The following is a 20,164-nucleotide window of genomic DNA, read 5'->3' on the forward strand; positions in this document are numbered from 1 at the left end:
AAAGAGCTGGTAAAACTTCGTGTGAGATGGAATGAGAGTAAGCATAACTTATCTTATTTTCATGTGTTTAGCTTTAAATGTTACATTCATAATAATTTAAAAACACATCTTTCTACATTTGATGTCAAATCTGATGTTGGAATTTTTCTTGGTTATTCAACAGTCAGTAAGACTTTCAGTATATTTAATTAGAAAACTTTATACGTGGAAAAATTTGTCCATGTTGTTTTTGATGAAATCGAGCTGATTGATGATAAAACTAACCTAGCTGAGTTGAGCAATCAGATGAAAGTTATTGATATAGTAGATGACAGCGAAGAAGAAATCAATGTAAATAAGAGGATTCATCTGTCACCTAAACTGGAGATCTCATATCATCAGCTATACGAGAAATTAAGAACAAAATTAATCAGAACAAAGCTGACTTGAACCAGACTGATGATATCCAAGCTGATGAAAATCTAGCTGAGAACAACCTATTTGATCCTTCTCCAATAATTGTTGACAACATTCTGCTTGTACCAAATCACAAATGGAGTAAGACTAATCCACCATCACTAGTGATCGGTAATCCCTTTGAACCTTTTTAAACTAGACAACAAATGATTGATTAATTTTCATGGTGTTTTAATTTCAAAATTAAACCTAAGAAAATCACTGAAGTTTTATCCGATAACTATTGGTTGAAGCTATTCATTATGAATTAAATCAGGTTAACAGAAATAAAGTATGATACTTGGTACCTAATTCATCTCATTAAACAGTAATTGGAACTCGATGTGTTTAAAGAAATAAACTTGATGTAAATGGTACTGTAATCAGAAACAAAGCAAGTGTGGTTGCATAAGGCTTCAAACAAGAAGAGGAAATTGATTATGATGAGACATTTGCACCAGTAGTCAGGCTAAAGGCTATTCGAATTTTTCTTTCTTATGCATCTTATAAAAAATTTAAAGTGTTTCAGATGGATGTGAAAAGTGATTTTTTAAATGGGCTGCTACAATAGGAAATATATGTGGAACATCCTCCAGGTTTAGTTAATCATATTCTACATGATCATGTGTTTAAATTAAACAAAGCCTTATATGGTTTAACAACAAAGCCTTATATGGTTTAACACAAGCTCTACATGCCTGGTATGACATAAGATCGCAATATTTACTTGATCATGACTTTAAAATTGGCTCAGTGGATAAAAATTTATTCAAATTTTTTTAAAAATAATCATAAAATGTTAGTCTGAATTTATGTTGATGATATTATCTTTGGATCCACTAAGATAAAACTCTGCAAGCGGTTTGCTAAACTAATGCATGATAAATTCGAAATGAGCAGGATAGTCGAACTGAATTTCTTTCTCGGATTGCAAATCAAGCAGTTGGATACTTGAATATTTGTTAGTCAAACAAAATACAACAAAGAATTACTGAATAAATTTATGTGTGTTTTGAGTTCGGCTACTATTAGTAGCTAAACAAGTTTCTCCTCCTCTACATGAGGTTATTATGTAATAATAGTTCGTATGTTTGAATAAAACCAAGGCTTTTTGTCCCTTTCATGTATTAGTTTCGAATTGAACTTCTTTATCATACACCATGAGGTAGGAAACGAAACAGGGTTGCGCTAAGTGCTGTTGAAGAAATCTGTGTCAGTAACCATCTGTTGCGACTGCGTGGTTAGGCTATGAGGAGCAGTCTGTAAAACAAGGTGGATATTGTTAGGAAATTATACCGAAGCGATGCCGAACACGATGATAATATAGTACCCAAAAATTACGGAATAAAATAACCAACAAGAACACAAAGATTTACGTGGTTCACCTAATATAGGCTACGTCCACGGAACACTACAACTTTTATAACTTGAAGAAATATTACAACAAGTGTATACACTAATACACTCAATATTTCTCACTCCCAACCCGAGTATACAGAGAAAATAATTTCTCTAACTCACAAAAGAGAATTCCCGCACTCAAGAAAAAATTACTCTTTTTTTTCTATGCGCTCTCTTTTTATCAAAGCTGAAAAACTTTTGATTTTGAGATACAATAACCGAAGGAATTGAGCTTTATTTATAACTAATTCCTTCTTTCAGTTTTATATACAATTTCGATGTGAGATATGTGAATTTTAATATTTTATTTAATGTGAGCCCCATCCCATTAAAACTTACCTAACAGATATAACCCGAAGGTACTCTGGTAAAAAAGATAAACTGTTCAATTTATCATACGGAAGCATAATGGGCCATATATTAAAAAAATCGATCATTTGAGTATGATATATGTGAGGCCCAAGCTTTTGAGCCCAATTACAACCTTGGCCCAACTTTGTCTTAGGTATATAAAACTTATAACCCTCCACTTTTCTCATTCTACACTACGTTAAAAAAAAAAAAAAAAATTCTCTCAAAACTCTTTCTTTCACTCTCTCAAGTTCTCTTGGAGTCAACCTTAATTTCAATACTAGCAAAGATAGTAAGTGGAACGTATATTTTTTTGATACGTTATAATATTTATCTTCATGGTATTTTAAGTTTGAACGTTTTCAACAAATATTTTTATGATGTCTTGATCTTGTTTGTGACCTTGTCTAGTAAGGTAAAACTAGACACTTATGATCCAGTCTGGGGAGTTAAGTTAGACATTCATGATCCAATATGGGGAGTTAAACCAGATAAATATGATCAAGTCTGGGGAGTTAAGCCAGACATTTATGATCCAATCTGGAAAGTTAAGTCAGATATTATGATCCAATCTGGGGAGTTAAGCCAGATATTTGACAGTGATTGTTTTCTGTTTTAGATCTACTCGTGAATAAGTTTTAAAGATATGATTTATTGAATAAGTTTTAGAAAAATATTATAATGTTCTTTTTTTAAAAAAACTTGAAAATATACTCCCTCCAATTACTGAGTGACGATCATATCACTCACCCATTATATTTCATTTCAGATGAAAATGAGATAGAAGAGCAGGAGTCGGCTGAATTTTGGGGATGTTGATTTGGCTAGAAAATTTATAATTCTTTGTTTAGTGTTAACATTATTTGAATAAGTTGAACATTGGATTTGTTCTTTTTGTCATTTAGTTTGTAAGACAATGAATTTGTTGAATAAATTTTATTTTGGAATAAAAATGTTGTTTAAGCTTAGTGTTCTTGGTCTATTTAATTATTGAATTTTCAAGAACATTGCCGATGTTCATGCCATGCATATCGGGGCGTGACATTTTAGTGGTATCAGAGCCCAAAGTTCATGATCTTGATGGGAAATTTAAGTTTACCTTAAGAAGATTGAATTTTGATTCAGTAATTCGAACGAAGATCGGGATTAAAATTTTATTAATTTAAATTTGTAACTAGTAAGGATAAGAAAAATCAAAATTTGATTAGATGGTGATAGGATTTGGTGGTTAATATCCTTGGAATTTAGGGAGTCAGACGTGTCCTCTTGTAAGCAGGAGAAATGCCTCGTGGCACTAGGTAGATATAATTGGGAGTTAGGATAATTATCTCTTATTTTCTTTTAGTCTTAAATACAACCTTGGTATTATTCATGAATTTAAAATAACAAACTAAGTTATTAAATTTTTGGGCTGACTATCAAATTGCCGTAATTCGAAGGGAATAAGAGAAGAGCAGTGACACAATATTTAATATTTAGATAAGAATATCCCAACAAAAAAAATCATTAAAGATTTAACGATAATGAATAAAATTAATGATAATAATGATGAAAATAAATATAGTAAATCACGAATTACAATTTTGATTGTAGGATAAGATTTTTTTAACTGTTTGTTAAGATATGAGATTTTAAGTAATTTAGGATAGAATCAAAATTTCACCAAATCTCACCGAATCCATCCAATTTATCAAGAGTAATTTAAATTTAAAATCAAATCAAATCTTTGAAGATAAAGTGTTATCATTATTCAAATTTCAAAGTTGGATTAATCATGCCGATCTACGAGAGAAATATATAATTATATATTAACTAAAAGATAAATATAAATTAAAATGGATGTCAAGAAATCAAATCTAATCAGATTCTGGAGANAATAATAATAATAATAATAATGACAATAATTAACTAGTTTAATTAAAAAGGGGTAATTAATTAATTTAATTTTTTTTTAAAAAAAATATTTAAAATTTAATAATAATAAAAAAATTCTCTATTCATTACTAACTCTAGTTACGATTTTGTACTCCAACGTAACTTGCTTGATACTAATATAGGAGATGCCGATTACTCGTTCTCAGTCTCTTATCCTCACCCTCGAACACGCACTACGAACCAAGACAAGGGAGAATCGCGCACTTCGAGGAACCTTGGAACAATCCCCGCAGGAGCTAAGAGACCTCAAGGAAGAGGTCGAGCACCATCGACAAGATGTAGAGCGCTTTGCGTACTACTTAGCCGAAGCCGAGACGACAATCCAGGGAGTTCGGGCTACTAACCAAGAGCTAGTTGTTAGATGTGAGGAAGAGAGAAGACAGACCACCGTGATGAAAGACAGGTTTGATCGCTATCAAAGGACGCTAGTAGAACTTTGGAAAATTATCGTAATACCATTGCAGTGCTCACCCGTCAAAGGACAGACCTACAACACCAGCTGGTAGAACAAGAGTCACAACGGCAACCAACCAACCCAGAGGAAGAGGAAGAAGAAGAAGAAGATCTAAACTACGAATCTCCTGTTGAAGTGGGCAATGAGGAAGAACCCAAGGAAGACTCAAGAAACAAGAACGATACGAACTAGTGCTAACAACTCAGTGCTAATGTTAATAGTATAGAGTTCTAGTGATCTTATTAGGATTGGTGGTTTATTATTAATATTTTAGGATTGGTGAGGTTGAAATATTGATTTTAGTATGATTATTATGCTTAATATTTATTTTGTTAAAACTTCAACTTTTTATTTTCAAATAAATGAGTTACTTATTTGCCAGTACTTGCCCTCCCTTCCCCTTACATCTTCTTCCATGTTGCTTGTTATTACATCAAACCATCTTAGTGAATTACACTCCTGGCAGGAGATGGCAGGCAGACCACCCCGCGCCAACCGCAACCCTCGCTATGCCAACCCGCGTGACCCCGAGGATAAGGGTAATGGCCAACCCAATCAACGCCCTGGAGGCCTCAGTCGTGAAGACCTCATGGCGATAGCAACGGTAGTGGCAACGACTTTGCACGGCTTGGGGAACTTTCCTGCGACGAATCCACCTCCACAACCTCAAGGGACCAAGTACCATTATGAAGCACTTAAGAAGGCGCGAGTCCCCACCTTTGAAGGGGGTCCCGACCCAGAGACAGCACAGAAATGGCTAAAGGAAATGGAGATTAATCTGCGACTAATGGAAGTTCCTCAGGACATAAGAGTTGAAGTATCCATTCCCTTCCTTGTCGGTGAAGCAACCAAGTGGTGGGAAGGAGTCTCACCCCCGATGGCGCAGACAGGACCCATAACTTGGCAAAGGTTCCGTGGAGCCTTTCTGAAACACTACTTCCCAACTGCGGTGAAATTGCAAAAGATGTCTGAGTTCGAAAACCTGAAACAGACGCCCGAAATGACGGTTATAGACTATGCTTCCAAGTTCCACTCCTTGGGAACCTATTCACCTACAATTATGGCTGACGAGACACTGAAAGTACACCGCTTCACAAAAGGCTTATCAAGCCGAATTCAGTCTGCACTAGCCGTTTATGAGCCGAACAATTTTGAAGACATGATGGGAGCCGCTATCCGAGCAGAGGCTGACATCAAGAGACGAGAGGAAGAAAATAAGCTCAAGAGGCCTTCGTCCAACTTCAACCAAAACCAAAAGTTCAAGAAGCTAGCCTCAAATGGCCAATACCAAGGACAAGCACCACCGCAGTACAAGAAAGAAGCCAAAGACTGCCCGAAGTGCAAGAGAAAGCATGTTGGTGAATGCCGGTACACTGTGGGGACGTGTTTTCGGTGTGGACAATTTGGGCACCGCATGAACCAATGCCCAAAGCCAGAAGATAAAGAAAGTACCCCAGCATCTACTAGCAATAAGGAGAACAAGGTAGGCACCAACGCACGAGTTTTTGCAATGACAGAGGAAGAGGCTGACACTTCAAATGACGTGGTGGCAGGTACCATTCTTATTAGCCACTTACCTGCCTATGTACTATTTGATTGTGGTGCTACTCATTCCTTCATATCAAAGAGATTTGCTAGAAAGTTAAGAATGAAAAGTGAGTTACTGACTGAACCATACAAAGTTGCAACTCCCGGAGGGGATACCTTGGTATCCTACACCATTTATCGAGAATGCGAGATTGACTTGAAAGGATGCAAACTCAGCGCCAACCTTATACAACTCAACATGTCGGGCTTTGACGCTATATTAGGGATGGATTGGCTATCCAGGAACAACGCCATTGTGGATTGTAATGGTAAGAGTGTGACACTTAAACGGCCAGATCATGCAGAAGTTAGGTATCAAGGAAGCATACGAGAACGAAAACCTAAGGAGAAAGTCATTCTCTCCGCCTCTCGGGCATGGAAGATTATGAAGGAGGGGAATGAAGCGTTTCTGGCCTTCATCAATGAAGTTAAAGAAAATGAAGAGGTAAAACTCTAAGACATCCCAATAGTACGAGAATTCCCTGACGTTTTTCCTGAAGAGTTGCCAGCTTTAATACCAGATCGGGAGATTGAATTTGAGATAAATCTTGTTCCCGAGGCCGTCCCAATATCCAAGGCACTTTACCGCATGGCTCCAGCAGAAATGAAGGAGCTCAAGGAACAACTTCAGGAATCGCTTGACAAGAAACAGATCCGACCTAGTTCATCACCGTGGGGAGCCCCAGTCTTGTTTGTGAAAAAGAAAGATGGCAGCATGAGATTGTGCATAGACTATCGAGAATTGAACAAAATTACCATTAAGAACAAGTACCCACTGCCTAGAATAGATGACTTGTTCGACCAATTGAAGGGAGCTAAAATATTCTCGAAACTAGATTTGAGGTCAGGATACCACCAACTGAAAATAAAGGCAGAAGATATTCCGAAAACTGCATTTCGGACTAGATATGGACATTACGAATTCTTGGTGATGCCATTTGGGTTGACAAATGCCCCAGCAGCTTTCATGGACCTTATGAACCGAGTGTCCAGACCTTTTCTAGATAAATTTGTTGTTGTGTTTATTGATGACATCCTAGTTTACTCTACTAGCTAACAAGAACACGAAACACACCTTCGAATCATACTCCAAACCTTGAGGGAAAAGGAACTCTATGCTAAATTTAAAAAATGTGAATTTTGGCTGAAAAATGTTGCCTTCTTGGGTCACATTGTTTCCGAAGGCGACGTGACTATAGACCCAAAGAAGGTAGAGGCAATTTTAGAATGGCCAAGGACAACAACTGTGACCGAAATTAGGAGCTTCTTGGGTTTGGCAGGCTATTATCGAAAATTTGTTGAGGGATTTTCTTCTATATCCGTACCTCTTACTAAACTCACACAGAAGAACTCCAAATCCGAATGGAATGAAGCGTGTGAAGAGAGCTTTGAGATGCTGAAGCAAAAGCTAGCGTCAGCCCAAGTCTTGGTGCTATCCTCTGGAGATGAAATCTTCACAGTTTACAGTGACGCATCCAAGCAAGGACTTGGATGTGTGCTCATGCAAAACGGAAGGGTGATCGCGTACGCCTCAAGGCAATTAAAAACGTACGAGCAGAATTACCCTACTCATGATCTGGAACTGGCAGCAGTGGTCTTCGCGCTTAAAATTTGGAGGCACTATCTTTATGGATCAAAGTGTGAAGTCTTCACTGACCATCAAAGCCTAAAGTACTTGTTCACACAAAAAGAACTCAACATGAGAAAAAGAAGGTGGATGGAACTTCTAAAAGATTATGACATGACAATCAACTATCACCCGGGAAAGGCAAACAAAGTAGCAGATGTTTTGAGTAGAAAAAGTGCAGGTAAAGCAATTCTAGCATCACTAACGGCACATCCCTGTTTGAAGGAAACCATCAAGGTGAGTCAAGGGAACGACCCGAATTTGACCAAGCTGAGAGAGCAAGTGAAGGAAGGGAAGGCCCCGCATTTCTACATTGATGACGAGGGAATATTATGGATGAAAGAAAGGATATGCGTACCAGAAACCGAGGACCTTCGACGAGAAGTGATGTCAGAGGCACACAAATCAAAATTTTCGGTACATCCTGGTAGTACTAAGATGTATAAAGACTTGAAACAAAATTTTTGGTGGAATGATATGAAGAAAGATGTGGCAGAATTTGTTGCACGGTGTTTGGTATGCCAACAGGTTAAAGCGGAACATCAGCGACCTGGAGGACTTCTACAACCCTTGATAATTCCAGAATGGAAGTGGGAACATATATCCATGGACTTTGTGGTGGGACTACCAAAGGTCAATCAAGGGCATGACGCAATTTGGGTGATAGTGGATAGATTGAATAAATCTGCCCACTTCCTACCTGTACGCATGAACTACAACCTGGACAAGCTAGCAACCCTTTACATGGACAACATAGTAAGACTTCATGGCGTCCCAGTCAGCATCTTATCTGACAGAGATCCGAGGTTCGCAGCAAAATTTTGGAGGATCTTCCAACAAGCAATGGGCACGAAGGTGACACTTAGCATTGCCTACCATCCTCAGACGGACGGACAGACTGAAAGAACCATTAAGACATTGGAAGACGTGCTGAGAGCCTGCGCACTAGATTTCAGTGTCAACTGGAGCAGGAACCTACCCCTCATTGAATTCGCCTACAACAATAGTTACCACAGTTGCATCAACATGGCACCGTACGAGGCTCTGTATGGCCGAAGGTGTCGGTCACAATTATATTGGGATGAAGTTGGAGAAAAAGCAATCACGGGACCAGAGTTGATCCAAATCACTATAGAGAAGGTTTCAATCATCAAGGAACGCCTCAAAGCTGCCCAAGATCGACAAAAAAGTTGGGCCGACACGAAGAGACGACCCTTAGATTTTCAAGTTGGCGAAAAAGTATACTTAAAGGTTTCACCAATGCGAGGAGTCTCAAGAATTGACAAAACCGGTAAGCCGAGTCCAAGATACGTGGGCCCTTTTGAAATTCTAGACAAAGTCGGTACACTTGCATACCGATTAGCCTTACCCCCAAATCTTTCAAGGGTTCACAATGTTTTCTATGTGTCACAATTAAAAAGATATATATCAGACCCATCCCACATTCTGGAGGCAGAACCCTTAGTGAGTGAAGGGAACCTAAATGAAAATCTAGTGTATGAAGAAGTCCCAATCCGAATAGTGGACACGAAAGATCAAGTCCTGAGGCAAAGAACCATCCGTTATGTCAAGGTCCAATGGTCAAACCATACCGCTCGAGAAACCACGTGGGAGCTAGAGGAGAGGATGCGCCAACTCTACCCATACCTCTTTGCAGATTTCTCGGAACCAAGTTTCGAGGACGAAACTTCTTATAAGGAGGGAGGGATGTGAGGCCCAAGCCTTTGAGCCCAATTACAACCTTGGCCCAACTTTGTCCTAGGTATATAAAACTTATAACCCTCCACTTTTCTCATTCTACACTACGTTAAAAAAAAAAAAAAAAAATTCTCTCAAGACTCTCTCTTTCACTCTCTCAAGTTCTCTTGGAGTCAACCTTAATTTCAATACTAGCAAAGATAGTAAGTAGAACGTATATTTTCTTGATACGTTATAATATTTATCTTCATGGTATTTTAAGTTTGAACGTTTTCAACAAATATTTTTATGATGTCTTGATCTTGTTTGTGACTTTGTCTAGTAGGGTAAAACTAGACACTTATGATCCAGTCTGGGGAGTTAAGTTAGACATTCATGATCCAATATGGGGAGTTAAACCAGATAAATATGATCCAGTCTGGGGAGTTAAGCCAGACATTTATGATCCAATCTGGGAAGTTAAGCCAGATATTATGATCCAATCTGGGGAGTTAAGCCAAATATTTGACAGTGATTGTTTTCTATTTTAGATCTACTCGTGAATAAGTTTTAAAGATATGATCTATTGAATAAGTTTTAGAAAAATATTATAATGTTATTTTTTTTTAAAACTTGAAAATATACTCCCTCCAATTACTGAGTGACGATCATATCACTCACCCCTTATATTTCATTTCAGATGAAAATGAGATAGAAGAGCAGGAGTCGGCTGAATTTTGGGGATGGTGATTTGGCTAGAAAGTTTATAATTCTTTGTTTATTGTTAACATTATTTGAATAAGTTGAACATCGGATTTGTTCTTTTTGTCATTTGGTTTGTAAGACAATGAATTTGTTGAATAAATTTTATTTTGGAATAAAAATATTGTTTAGGCTTAGTGTTCTTGGTCTATTTAATTATTGAATTTTCAAGAACATTGCCGATGTTCATGCCATGCATCTTGGGGCGTGACAATATATATGCTTGAAACCTTGCGTAGCTGTATGTTTTGGGGCTATATGCCTTTAAGAACAGGCTCGAAAGGTATAACAATGTCACGTACCAAATTTAGAAAAAAAGGGTATTATTGGAATTTTAAAAAATTGGGGTAGTTAAAACTAAGTTTTAAAGAGATGGATAGTAAAAAGAAAGTTGAAAAGAGAGTTGAGTATTTTTAAACAAGTTGCCCAATTTTATATGTTTGTATATACTCATAATAGACGATTTTCACACATTTTTGTTTTTCATTTATCAATTTTTCATGTTTACAATTAGGTATTTAAAATTGTGAAGAGTCATATTTGACTTTTTGAAAGTACTTTCATGTTTACATGTAGTTAGACACGTTCACATGATATTTTTGTTGGACATGCAAGCTACAAGATTGTACGTATGGATTCATAACATTTATATATTTATTTATTTTATTTTTTTGGTGAGCTAGGGAAACTGGGCAAGCGATGTCCCTTTTAAATTATTTTTAAAATATTATTTGCTGGATAATTTTAAAAAGATATAAATCATGAGTCCGACACTATTTTATTTGTATCATATATATGGAGTAAGGATTCTAGTTGTCATTCTAAAATATATTTTTTTCTTTTTATTAAAATTCAAAGGTATTTCAAAAAATAATATTCGCATATTCTAAGGTGACAGTGCCTTCTTTTATAATACAAACTCTAATATAAAGATTTCAAAAAAAAAAAAAAATCTATTGCAAATAATTTTTTTAAAATTATTTAGAGTAGGTCTCTTGTTAGACGGTCTTACGAATCTTTATCTGTGAGACGTGTCAACCCTACCGATATTCACAATAAAAAGTAATACTCTTAGAATAAAAAGTAATATTTTTTCATAAATGACCAAAATAAGAGATACGTCTCACAAAATGCGATCCGTGAGACCGTCTCACACAATTTTTTTCCAATTATTTAATGACCTTGATATGTGCTCTCTTGCCACTTATACATGACAACTATTATTTAGTACATGTTCATAGTAAAAAAAAAATATCAAAAATGAAGTTCCGTGGTCGTTTTGTACGGCGCTGTACCAAACCGAGGATTAATTTTGAAATAGATCAAAAAAGAAATTAAAGAGACAAGAAATTTATTCTAAAGATTCAAACCATCTCTTGTACAAAGATTAGTTTGTTTTCCTTTTGATCACGCAAAGTTTTATTTTATCATTCTGATAATCAAATTGTGATAGGTTATTTGTTTCAGAACTACTTGTAAACTGACAGAAAGAATATTTCCAGTAAGATTGTTAAGTTGAGTGTTAGCTACGAGTTTGTAAATTACTTGTAACTATCTTCTAGTGATATCCTTTCGACGACGAAAGAAAACAAGACGTAAAAAAATTACATCACCTTCGAACTTCCATAAACAGCTGATTGTGCATTTTATTTTATTTTATTTTTATCCGTTAGCAAAGTTGAATCCTACCCCCACTGTATAATTGTTCAAATGCTTCAGCGAGCCTCATTCCATGCAGTTAGTTTTATTGATGGCTTGTTTAGCTAAACTGATTGAGATAACATTCAAAAATTGTTAACCCAACAGAAGTTTCAGAGAATTGTATAGATTGCTTACTCACCCCCTCTAATCAATCTTCTGATCCTAAAAATAATTTAGCTACTCACTATTTTTCATAATTATAGTGTAATCTCATTTAAATATAATCAATTCAAATTACAAAATATAATAATTAATTAAAAATAATAATATATATTACAACATCGAGATTGTGCTTACGTGCCACATCTGTTCTAGTGTTTACCTGGGTCGACATCCCAGGAGTGAAAATAAAGTTGGTCTTAAATAAATAGTCAAACATATCCAAATTGTCTCGTTAACCATTTGACTTTAATTTAATAATTATCGATGCGCAGCCATGTTTGATTGCATGTTGTACATATTAATCATTTTTTTTAGAGCTTACGCAATCATAATTAACCAAAAATGACACATATAATTCGTTCATCCTTCACATCAGTGACTTTTGACTTTATTTTAACTCAAAATTGACATTATTTTATTGAAATCTAAATATAATTTATATTAACAATCTATTTATGTAAATATAGTACTGTTTTATGGTTTCATTTATTTAAGATGTCGATTACTTGCAGTCATTTCATTTCAACTGTGAGACATAGGAATTATCGATCTTTGTTTGGAAAATACTGTAAAATTGCAATTAACTGGTTTCAAATTCATCTTGGAAATATATTTTCTTTTTTTAATTGATATGATTTCTTATCTTAAATAATTTCTTTAATATATTCTTCCTTGTTGATATGATATTTAATATTTAATTATAGTTTTGCCTTTCTAGATAATTATGTTAAGATTTTATTGTGATATAATTTCTTCCTTAAATTTAATTTTCTATTGATGAGATTATGTGGAATATTGGGTTTTACCTTTCTAGATATTATAAAGATTTTCTAGATATGGTATTTATGATAATAATTTGTATGATATGATATCTTATTCTTAATAGAATTCTTGTTTACCATATCTTGTAGGTTTCCTTGTGGAGATAAACTCTAGGAGAGATGAAGTCTATAAATAAGAGAAACAACGACATTGTTGCGTGTGCTTGAGAGTTTTCGAGGAAGAGAAGAAAGGGGGCGAGAAGAGTTTAGATGGAGGAATTTTTCGTGGAGATTTTTGTGTGAGTTTTCGTGAGAGTGTTTTTTGTGGAAGAGTTTTTTCGTGGAGGAGAGATTTTCGTAGGAGTTTTTTCGATCTATTGCTTTCGTGTTTTTCACTCTTCGTTTGAAAGTTTTCGTTGCTGCATATTGTGTGCACTTTGCTCGTCGTGAATTTCAGAGAAAAATATACTACAAAGACGTTGTTGTTTTAAAGAGTGCAGATACCACGTGTTGCCTTGAATGTTGCCAACATCTTCAGACAACTTCCGTAACGAAGTTGACTGAAGATCGTGTTTCGTTGATTTTGCTTTTGCGCTTACGTTTTTGCTTTTTTGTTTACGTTTTATTATTGTTGGTTATTTTAAAAAGCATTTGTTTTCTCAAAGTATTGAGGAAATTGATTTTCGTGGAGATCACTAGTGATAGGTTTTTGTGTAAACATTGTGGTTTTCTAGTGATTAATTTTTGTCATAAAGCACCGCACAAATATTTATACTTGTGCATATTTAATCTTGTCCATTTATTTATTTAAAGTGAGTTTGTGTTATAAAAGTTAATTTTCCGTTGCATGTAGATGTTGTCCGAGATGTTGTAACATCTGGCACAACATTTAATTCTGATAAAACATAAATACACGATTTTACATCCTATTCGGACTATTTTATTATTTACAAATATCTGTCGAACAATAAATCATGAGCCTTCTCTTGATATACTAAGTGCTGATTCTGGTTTTTTTGTTTTGTTTGACAGAAATATTTAAATGGACACCTCCTTGACTGCATTATTGACAGGAAGACGCTGGCTGCAGGTGAATCCTTTAGGTGTTGCCCTAGGTGTTGCCACACCTGGCCGCAACATCTGCGAAAAATCAATTTGTTTCAAATCCACAGCCTCGGGAAACTCAAGTGCGGATGATGATTTGAAAGCTGATGATGAAGAAATCACTCTTGAGAGTGTACAAAAGCTATATGAGGAGTTGTTTGAAGATTGGACCAAAAGAAACAAGTTGAACTCAAGTCTCATGAAGGAGAACACTGATCTAAAAGTTGTGGTTGCCAAACTTGAAGTAATCTTGAGCAAAAAGGACTTAGAACTGGGTAAGACCAAAGAAAAGCTTAAAAAGGCAACTGAAACTTTATCAAAGTTCAATACGAGCACATCTAAGTTTGAGTCCATACTTTTGATGGGAAGAGATGACAAGAAATGATTAGGCTTCAAAGACAGTGTGTTTGAAATTGGTGAATCTTCCAAGTCGACTGTTTTGTGAAAGGAAAGGCTGATACATCTCCACAACCACAATCCATGTCACCAATCAACAGCTCTCCACCGAAAAGACAACCTGCTACACCTATCCCTACGAAGAGAAAACGCAGGTATGTATGTCATTACTATTTTAAGCCTGGACATATCAGGCCCTACTGTTTTAAACTCAGGGATGACTGCATGAATCGAAAGTCGAGTCGGATGTTGCCCCGAATGTTGTCCAACATTTCCCGCAACACCTCCCACCATCGACCTAAAGTAAGACAAATTTGAATCCCAAAGGTAAAAACTCACTGTAATGTTGTCTATACTTCATTGAAAACTAACACTTCAGGTCATTAGTATTTTGATAGTGGAAGCTCACGCCACATGACAGGTTCAAGAGAACATCTCATCGATTATGTTGAACAAAATTGTGGTAGAGTGACCTATGAAGGGGGAGCTAAAAAAAATTTGTTGGAAAGGGTGCACTGGATGTTGAAGGACTACCAAAGCTCCACAATGTGCTTCATGTTGAAGGATTAAATTCGAATTTGATAAGCATAAGCCAATTGTGTGATGATAATTTGCATGTGAAGTTTGATAAGCATACTTGTGAAGTTTTTGATGAAACTAACATGTGCATTATGACAGGTACAAGGTCTTCGGAAAATTTCTACCAAATAAGAGAAGAGCTTTCATGCAAACATGCACAGGTTAGTGAACTCGACCTTTGGCATCAAAAACTCGGTCATGCAAATTTCAAAACCTTGAAAAATTTGAGTAAGTACGATGCAGTACGAGGTATGCCTAATCTTTCTTTTGGTATACCATATGTTTGTGGCGATTGCCAAAAGGGTAAGCAAACTCGCGTGTCACACCGAGTGTTGCCAACATTTGGGACAACATGCTGTCTGGAATTGCTACACATGGTTCTTATGGGTCCTATGGAAGTGGAAAGCTTTGGATGTAAAAAATATTGTTTTGTATGTGTCGATGACTTTTCACGGTTTTCTTGGATAAGCTTTATTAGGGAAAAGTCAGACACCTTCGGTGTGTTTAAAAAAGTGGTCACAAGAATTACAAACTTCCATAATTTAAAGGTGAGAAGGATCAGGACTGATGATGGTAAGGAATTTGAAAACTCTTCATTCTCATCTTTTTGTGACAGGAAAGGAATTTCACATGAATTTTCAGCACCAAAAACCCCACAGCAAAATGGCATTGCCGAACGCAAGAACAGGACGTTGCAAGAAATGGCGAGGGTGATGGTAGCTTCGAAGGGTATTTCAAAACGTTTTTGGGCAGAAGCCCTAAATACGGCTTGTCATATTTCAAATAGGGTGTATTTAAGAAGTGGTTCAACCCTGACTTCTTATGAAATAATCATGGGAAAGAAGACTAATCTTAAATATTTTCTTATTTTTGGTTGTGTTTGTTATACTTTGAATGACAGGGATCAACTTGCAAAGTTTGATTCAAAGAGTGATAAATGTTTGTTCTTGGGATATGCCACTAATAGTCGAGCTTACCGCATGTTTAATTCACGAACTAGGACTATTATGGGATCCATTAATGTTGTTTTTGATGACTGTGCAGATCACAAGAAGAAAACAGCTGAAGATGATGTGGAATACCTCCTGGAAATTCCAATCATACTGGAAAATGCAGATGTTGCAACATCTAGCACAACACCTGACACTGAAGTCACTGAATCTGAGAAAGAGACACACGGTGATGTAATGCAGTAGATGATTTACAGAATATTCCAAGTAAAATTCAGAAAGACCATCCATCATCTCAAATAATTGGAAGTGTGCATGGAGAAGTCCAAACTCGAAAGAAAGAGAGAGTGGATTACCGTAAGTTGGCGGGACTTATATGCATGAGCTCTACATATTCACAGGTAAGATTTTCATGTTTTATATCCAATTTTGAACCTAAAAATGTTGATGAAGCTTTAAAAGATGAATTTTGGATTAATGCAATGCATGATGAGCTTGAGCAATTTGTTCGAAATGATGTGTGGAACTTGGTTCCACCTCCTGATCATGGTAACATAATTGGTACAAAATGGATTTTTAAAAATAAAACAGATGAGTCGGGAAACATCATTCGAAACAAAGCAAGGTTGGTTGCTCAAGGGTACACACAGGTTGAGGGGGTTGATTTTGATGAGACCTTTGCTCTTCTAGCTCGTATTGAGTCAGTCCGACTTTTGCTAGCTATTGCATGCTACATGAAAATCAAACTTTTTCAAATGGATGTTAAAAGTGCATTTTTAAATGGAATTTTGAGTGAGGAAGTATATGTTAGACAACCTAAGGGTTTTGAGGATCCACACCATTTGGATCATGTCTACAAATTGAAGAAAGCACTTTATGGTCTGAAGCAAGCACCACGTAAGTGGTATGGGAGATTGACTGAATATCTACTTGAAATTGGTTTCAAACGAGGTGAGGTACACAAAACTCTTTTTATTCAAAAGTCCAAAGGTGAGATTCTTATTTGTCAAGTCTATGTTGATGATATAATCTTTGGTTCTTCATCTGAAAAGCATGCTAATGATTTCGTTAAGTGCATGTCATCTACTTTTGAAATGAGCATGGTTGGTGAGTTGAGTTACTTTCTTGGTTTGCAAATTAAACAAATGCATGATGACATTTTTTTGTGTCAAAGTAAGTATGCTAAAAATTTGATTAAAAATTTGCAAATGAGAACACCAAAGACATGAGAACTCCTATAGGCTCGAGTGAAAAATTGTGCAAAGATGATGTTGCCGAAAATGTTGACAACACTTTATACCGCAGCATCATATGAAGCCTCCTCTATTTGACAGCCAGTCGCCCTGACATCATGTTTAGTGTATTCTTATGTGCTAGATATCAATCTAATCCTAAAATTTCTCATTTAAAAGCTGTGAAACGCATTTTACGTTACATAGCATGAACAATTGATTTAGGATTATGGTACACTCAAGAAACCAACTCGAATCTAGTAGGTTTTTCTGATTGGGCTGGTGATTTAGATGATAGAAAGAGTACATCTGGAGGTTGTTTTTATCTTGGCAATAATTTGATCTCGTGGCATAGTAGGAAAAAAAATTGTGTTTCACTTTCAACTGCTGAATCTGAATATGTGGCAGTTGGAAGTTGTTGTACTCAACTTTTATGGATGAACCAAATGATAGAAGACTACGGGCTTAAGAGTGAAACCTTAGTTGTGTATTGTGATAATTCGAGTGCAATTGATATTTCAAAAAATCCAGTACAACACTCTCGAACTAAACACATTGACATTCGACATCACTTTATTAGAGATCTAGTAGAAAAGGGGTTGATTCGAATGAAATTTGTTGGTACAAATAACTAATTGGCAGACATATTCACTAAAGCATTAGACTTTGAGAGATTCTCCAACTTTAGGAAGTCTCTCAGCATGTGTGCAATCTGATCATTCATGGATGTTGTCTCGGATATTACAACATCTCATACAACACCCCATATGCATGTGCATTTCTAGGACTTAGGCATAATGCATGTGCATGCATACTATTATATGATGTGTTTTCACAATGTTGCATAATCTTCTAGTGCACTTACAATTTCATGTTCTATCTAAACGTAACACACTTGGATATGATGAATAATCTGATTAAATCACAAAGTAATTGAAGGAGGATCATGTACTCCATGACATTGTCCCATACGAAAAGTGACTTGAAAAAATTGAGTAAAAAGACAAATCAATTATGCATATGCTCTGTATCAGAAGAAAAGATGGGAAAAAACTACCTAAAAGAGTCCAATGAAGACTGTGCTTTTAGTGTGGGAGCTACCTCTTCTGAATTTAATACAGAATTCAAAATAGAAGAAATTGGAAAAAGCTACTTAGAGGAGTCCTAAAGAAGACCGTTCTTCTAGTGTGGGAGCTACCACTTCTATGGTTAGAAAGTCAATAAGTCTCTAAGTGTGCATAAAATTCAAAATTTTTGGAATTGGACGTGTTGTCAGGAGATGTTGCCAACATTTGCGAAAACACTTCATCTGTAAACATATTTCATATTTGTTTTCATGTTTTTATTTTTGTTTCATTCTGTTATTAGGCATAATTAGGACATGCATCTAGACTTCATTGTGAATATTGTTGAACCAAACGGGATTGAGTATTTCAACAAAGAAAATTCGATAAAATTCCAGATTTGACTAGAAATCCAATACTTGTGATTTTTTATGTTTAGTGGTGTTAATTCGATGTGGGTTTCAATTCTGAAAATTATTTTGAAATGATTTTGGACGCAATTATCTCAGTATTTTTGGTAAGTGATTACGGGCCAAAGCTAATCTGGTCTAGTACAAGAACTTGGTTATCCATTCTGGACAAAAAGGGGGAGAAGACTCAAACTCAAACTTAAGCTGATGCTGATGTTGATAATGTTCTGCTCTGTTAGGTTCCCTGATGTTTCTGTTTTCCCTGATGTAATTCTTTTCAATGAACTGTTAATGATATTTTGCAGGTGTTGTCTCAAGTGTTGCCAACAACTCGAACAACACCCGTACTAACTTGTTTTTGTTCAGGGGGAGAAAAACCGTACTAACTTGTTTTTATTCAGGGGGAGAAAAATTCTCATATTAAGGGGGAGTTAACTGGAGTTTAACTAAGAAATTGAGTTTGATTTGATTTTGTCCAGAAAGGCAAAAAGGGGGAGATTGAAGGGAAATATATTTTCTTTATTTAATTGATATGATTTCTTATCTTAAATAATTTCCCTAATATATTCTTCCTTGTTGATATGATATTTAATATTTAATTATGGTTTTGTCTTTCTAGATAATTATGTTAAGATTTTATTGTGATATAATTTCTTCCTTAAATTTAATTTTCTATTGATGAGATTATGTGGAATATTGGGTTTTACCTTTCTAGATATTATAAAGATTTTATAGATATGGCATTTATGATAATAATTTGTATGATATGATATCTTATTCTTAATAGAATTCTTGTTTACCATATCTTGTAGGTTTCCTTGTGGAGATAAACTCTAGGAGAGATGAAGTCTATAAATAAGAGAAACAAGGACATTGTTGCGTGTGCTTGAGAGTTTTCGAGGAAGAGAAGAAAGGGGGCGAGAAGAGTTTAGTTGGAGGAATTTTTTGTGGAGATTTTTGTGTGAGTTTTCGTGGAAGAGTTTTTTCGTGGAGGAGAGATTTTCGTAGGAGCTTTTTCGATCTATTGCTTTCGTGTTTTTCACTCTTCGTTTGAAAGTTTTCGTTGCTGCATATTGTGTGCACTTTGCTCGTCGTGAATTTCAGAGAAAAAGATACTACAAAGACGTTGCTGTTTTGAAGAGTGCAGATACCGCGTGTTGCCTTGAATGTTGCCAACATCTTCAGACAACATCCGTAACGAAGTTGACTGAAGATCGTGTTTCGTTGATTTTGTNTTTTGTTCAGGGGGAGAAAAACCGTACTAACTTGTTTTTATTCAGGGGGAGAAAAATTCTCATATTAAGGGGGAGTTAACTGGAGTTTAACTAAGAAATTGAGTTTGATTTGATTTTGTCCAGAAAGGCAAAAAGGGGGAGATTGAAGGGAAATATATTTTCTTTATTTAATTGATATGATTTCTTATCTTAAATAATTTCCCTAATATATTCTTCCTTGTTGATATGATATTTAATATTTAATTATGGTTTTGTCTTTCTAGATAATTATGTTAAGATTTTATTGTGATATAATTTCTTCCTTAAATTTAATTTTCTATTGATGAGATTATGTGGAATAT

The 20,164-nt window shown here is 35.5% G+C and overlaps 1 protein-coding gene across 1 annotated transcript; it reads left to right on the plus strand.

The window, feature by feature from the left end:
• Positions 1 to 5,045: 5,045 nt before the first annotated feature.
• LOC140971871 (uncharacterized) lies at positions 5,046 to 6,620 on the plus strand. The gene has a single exon (XM_073434403.1). It carries the CDS (start codon positions 5,046 to 5,048, stop codon positions 6,618 to 6,620), a length of 1,575 nt encoding a protein of 524 aa, XP_073290504.1.
• The last annotated feature ends 13,544 nt before the right edge of the window (positions 6,621 to 20,164 follow it).

This window comes from Primulina huaijiensis, chromosome 2 (genome assembly GCF_012295235.1).
Source record: "Primulina huaijiensis isolate GDHJ02 chromosome 2, ASM1229523v2, whole genome shotgun sequence".
Classification (NCBI taxonomy): Eukaryota; Viridiplantae; Streptophyta; class Magnoliopsida; order Lamiales; family Gesneriaceae; genus Primulina; species Primulina huaijiensis.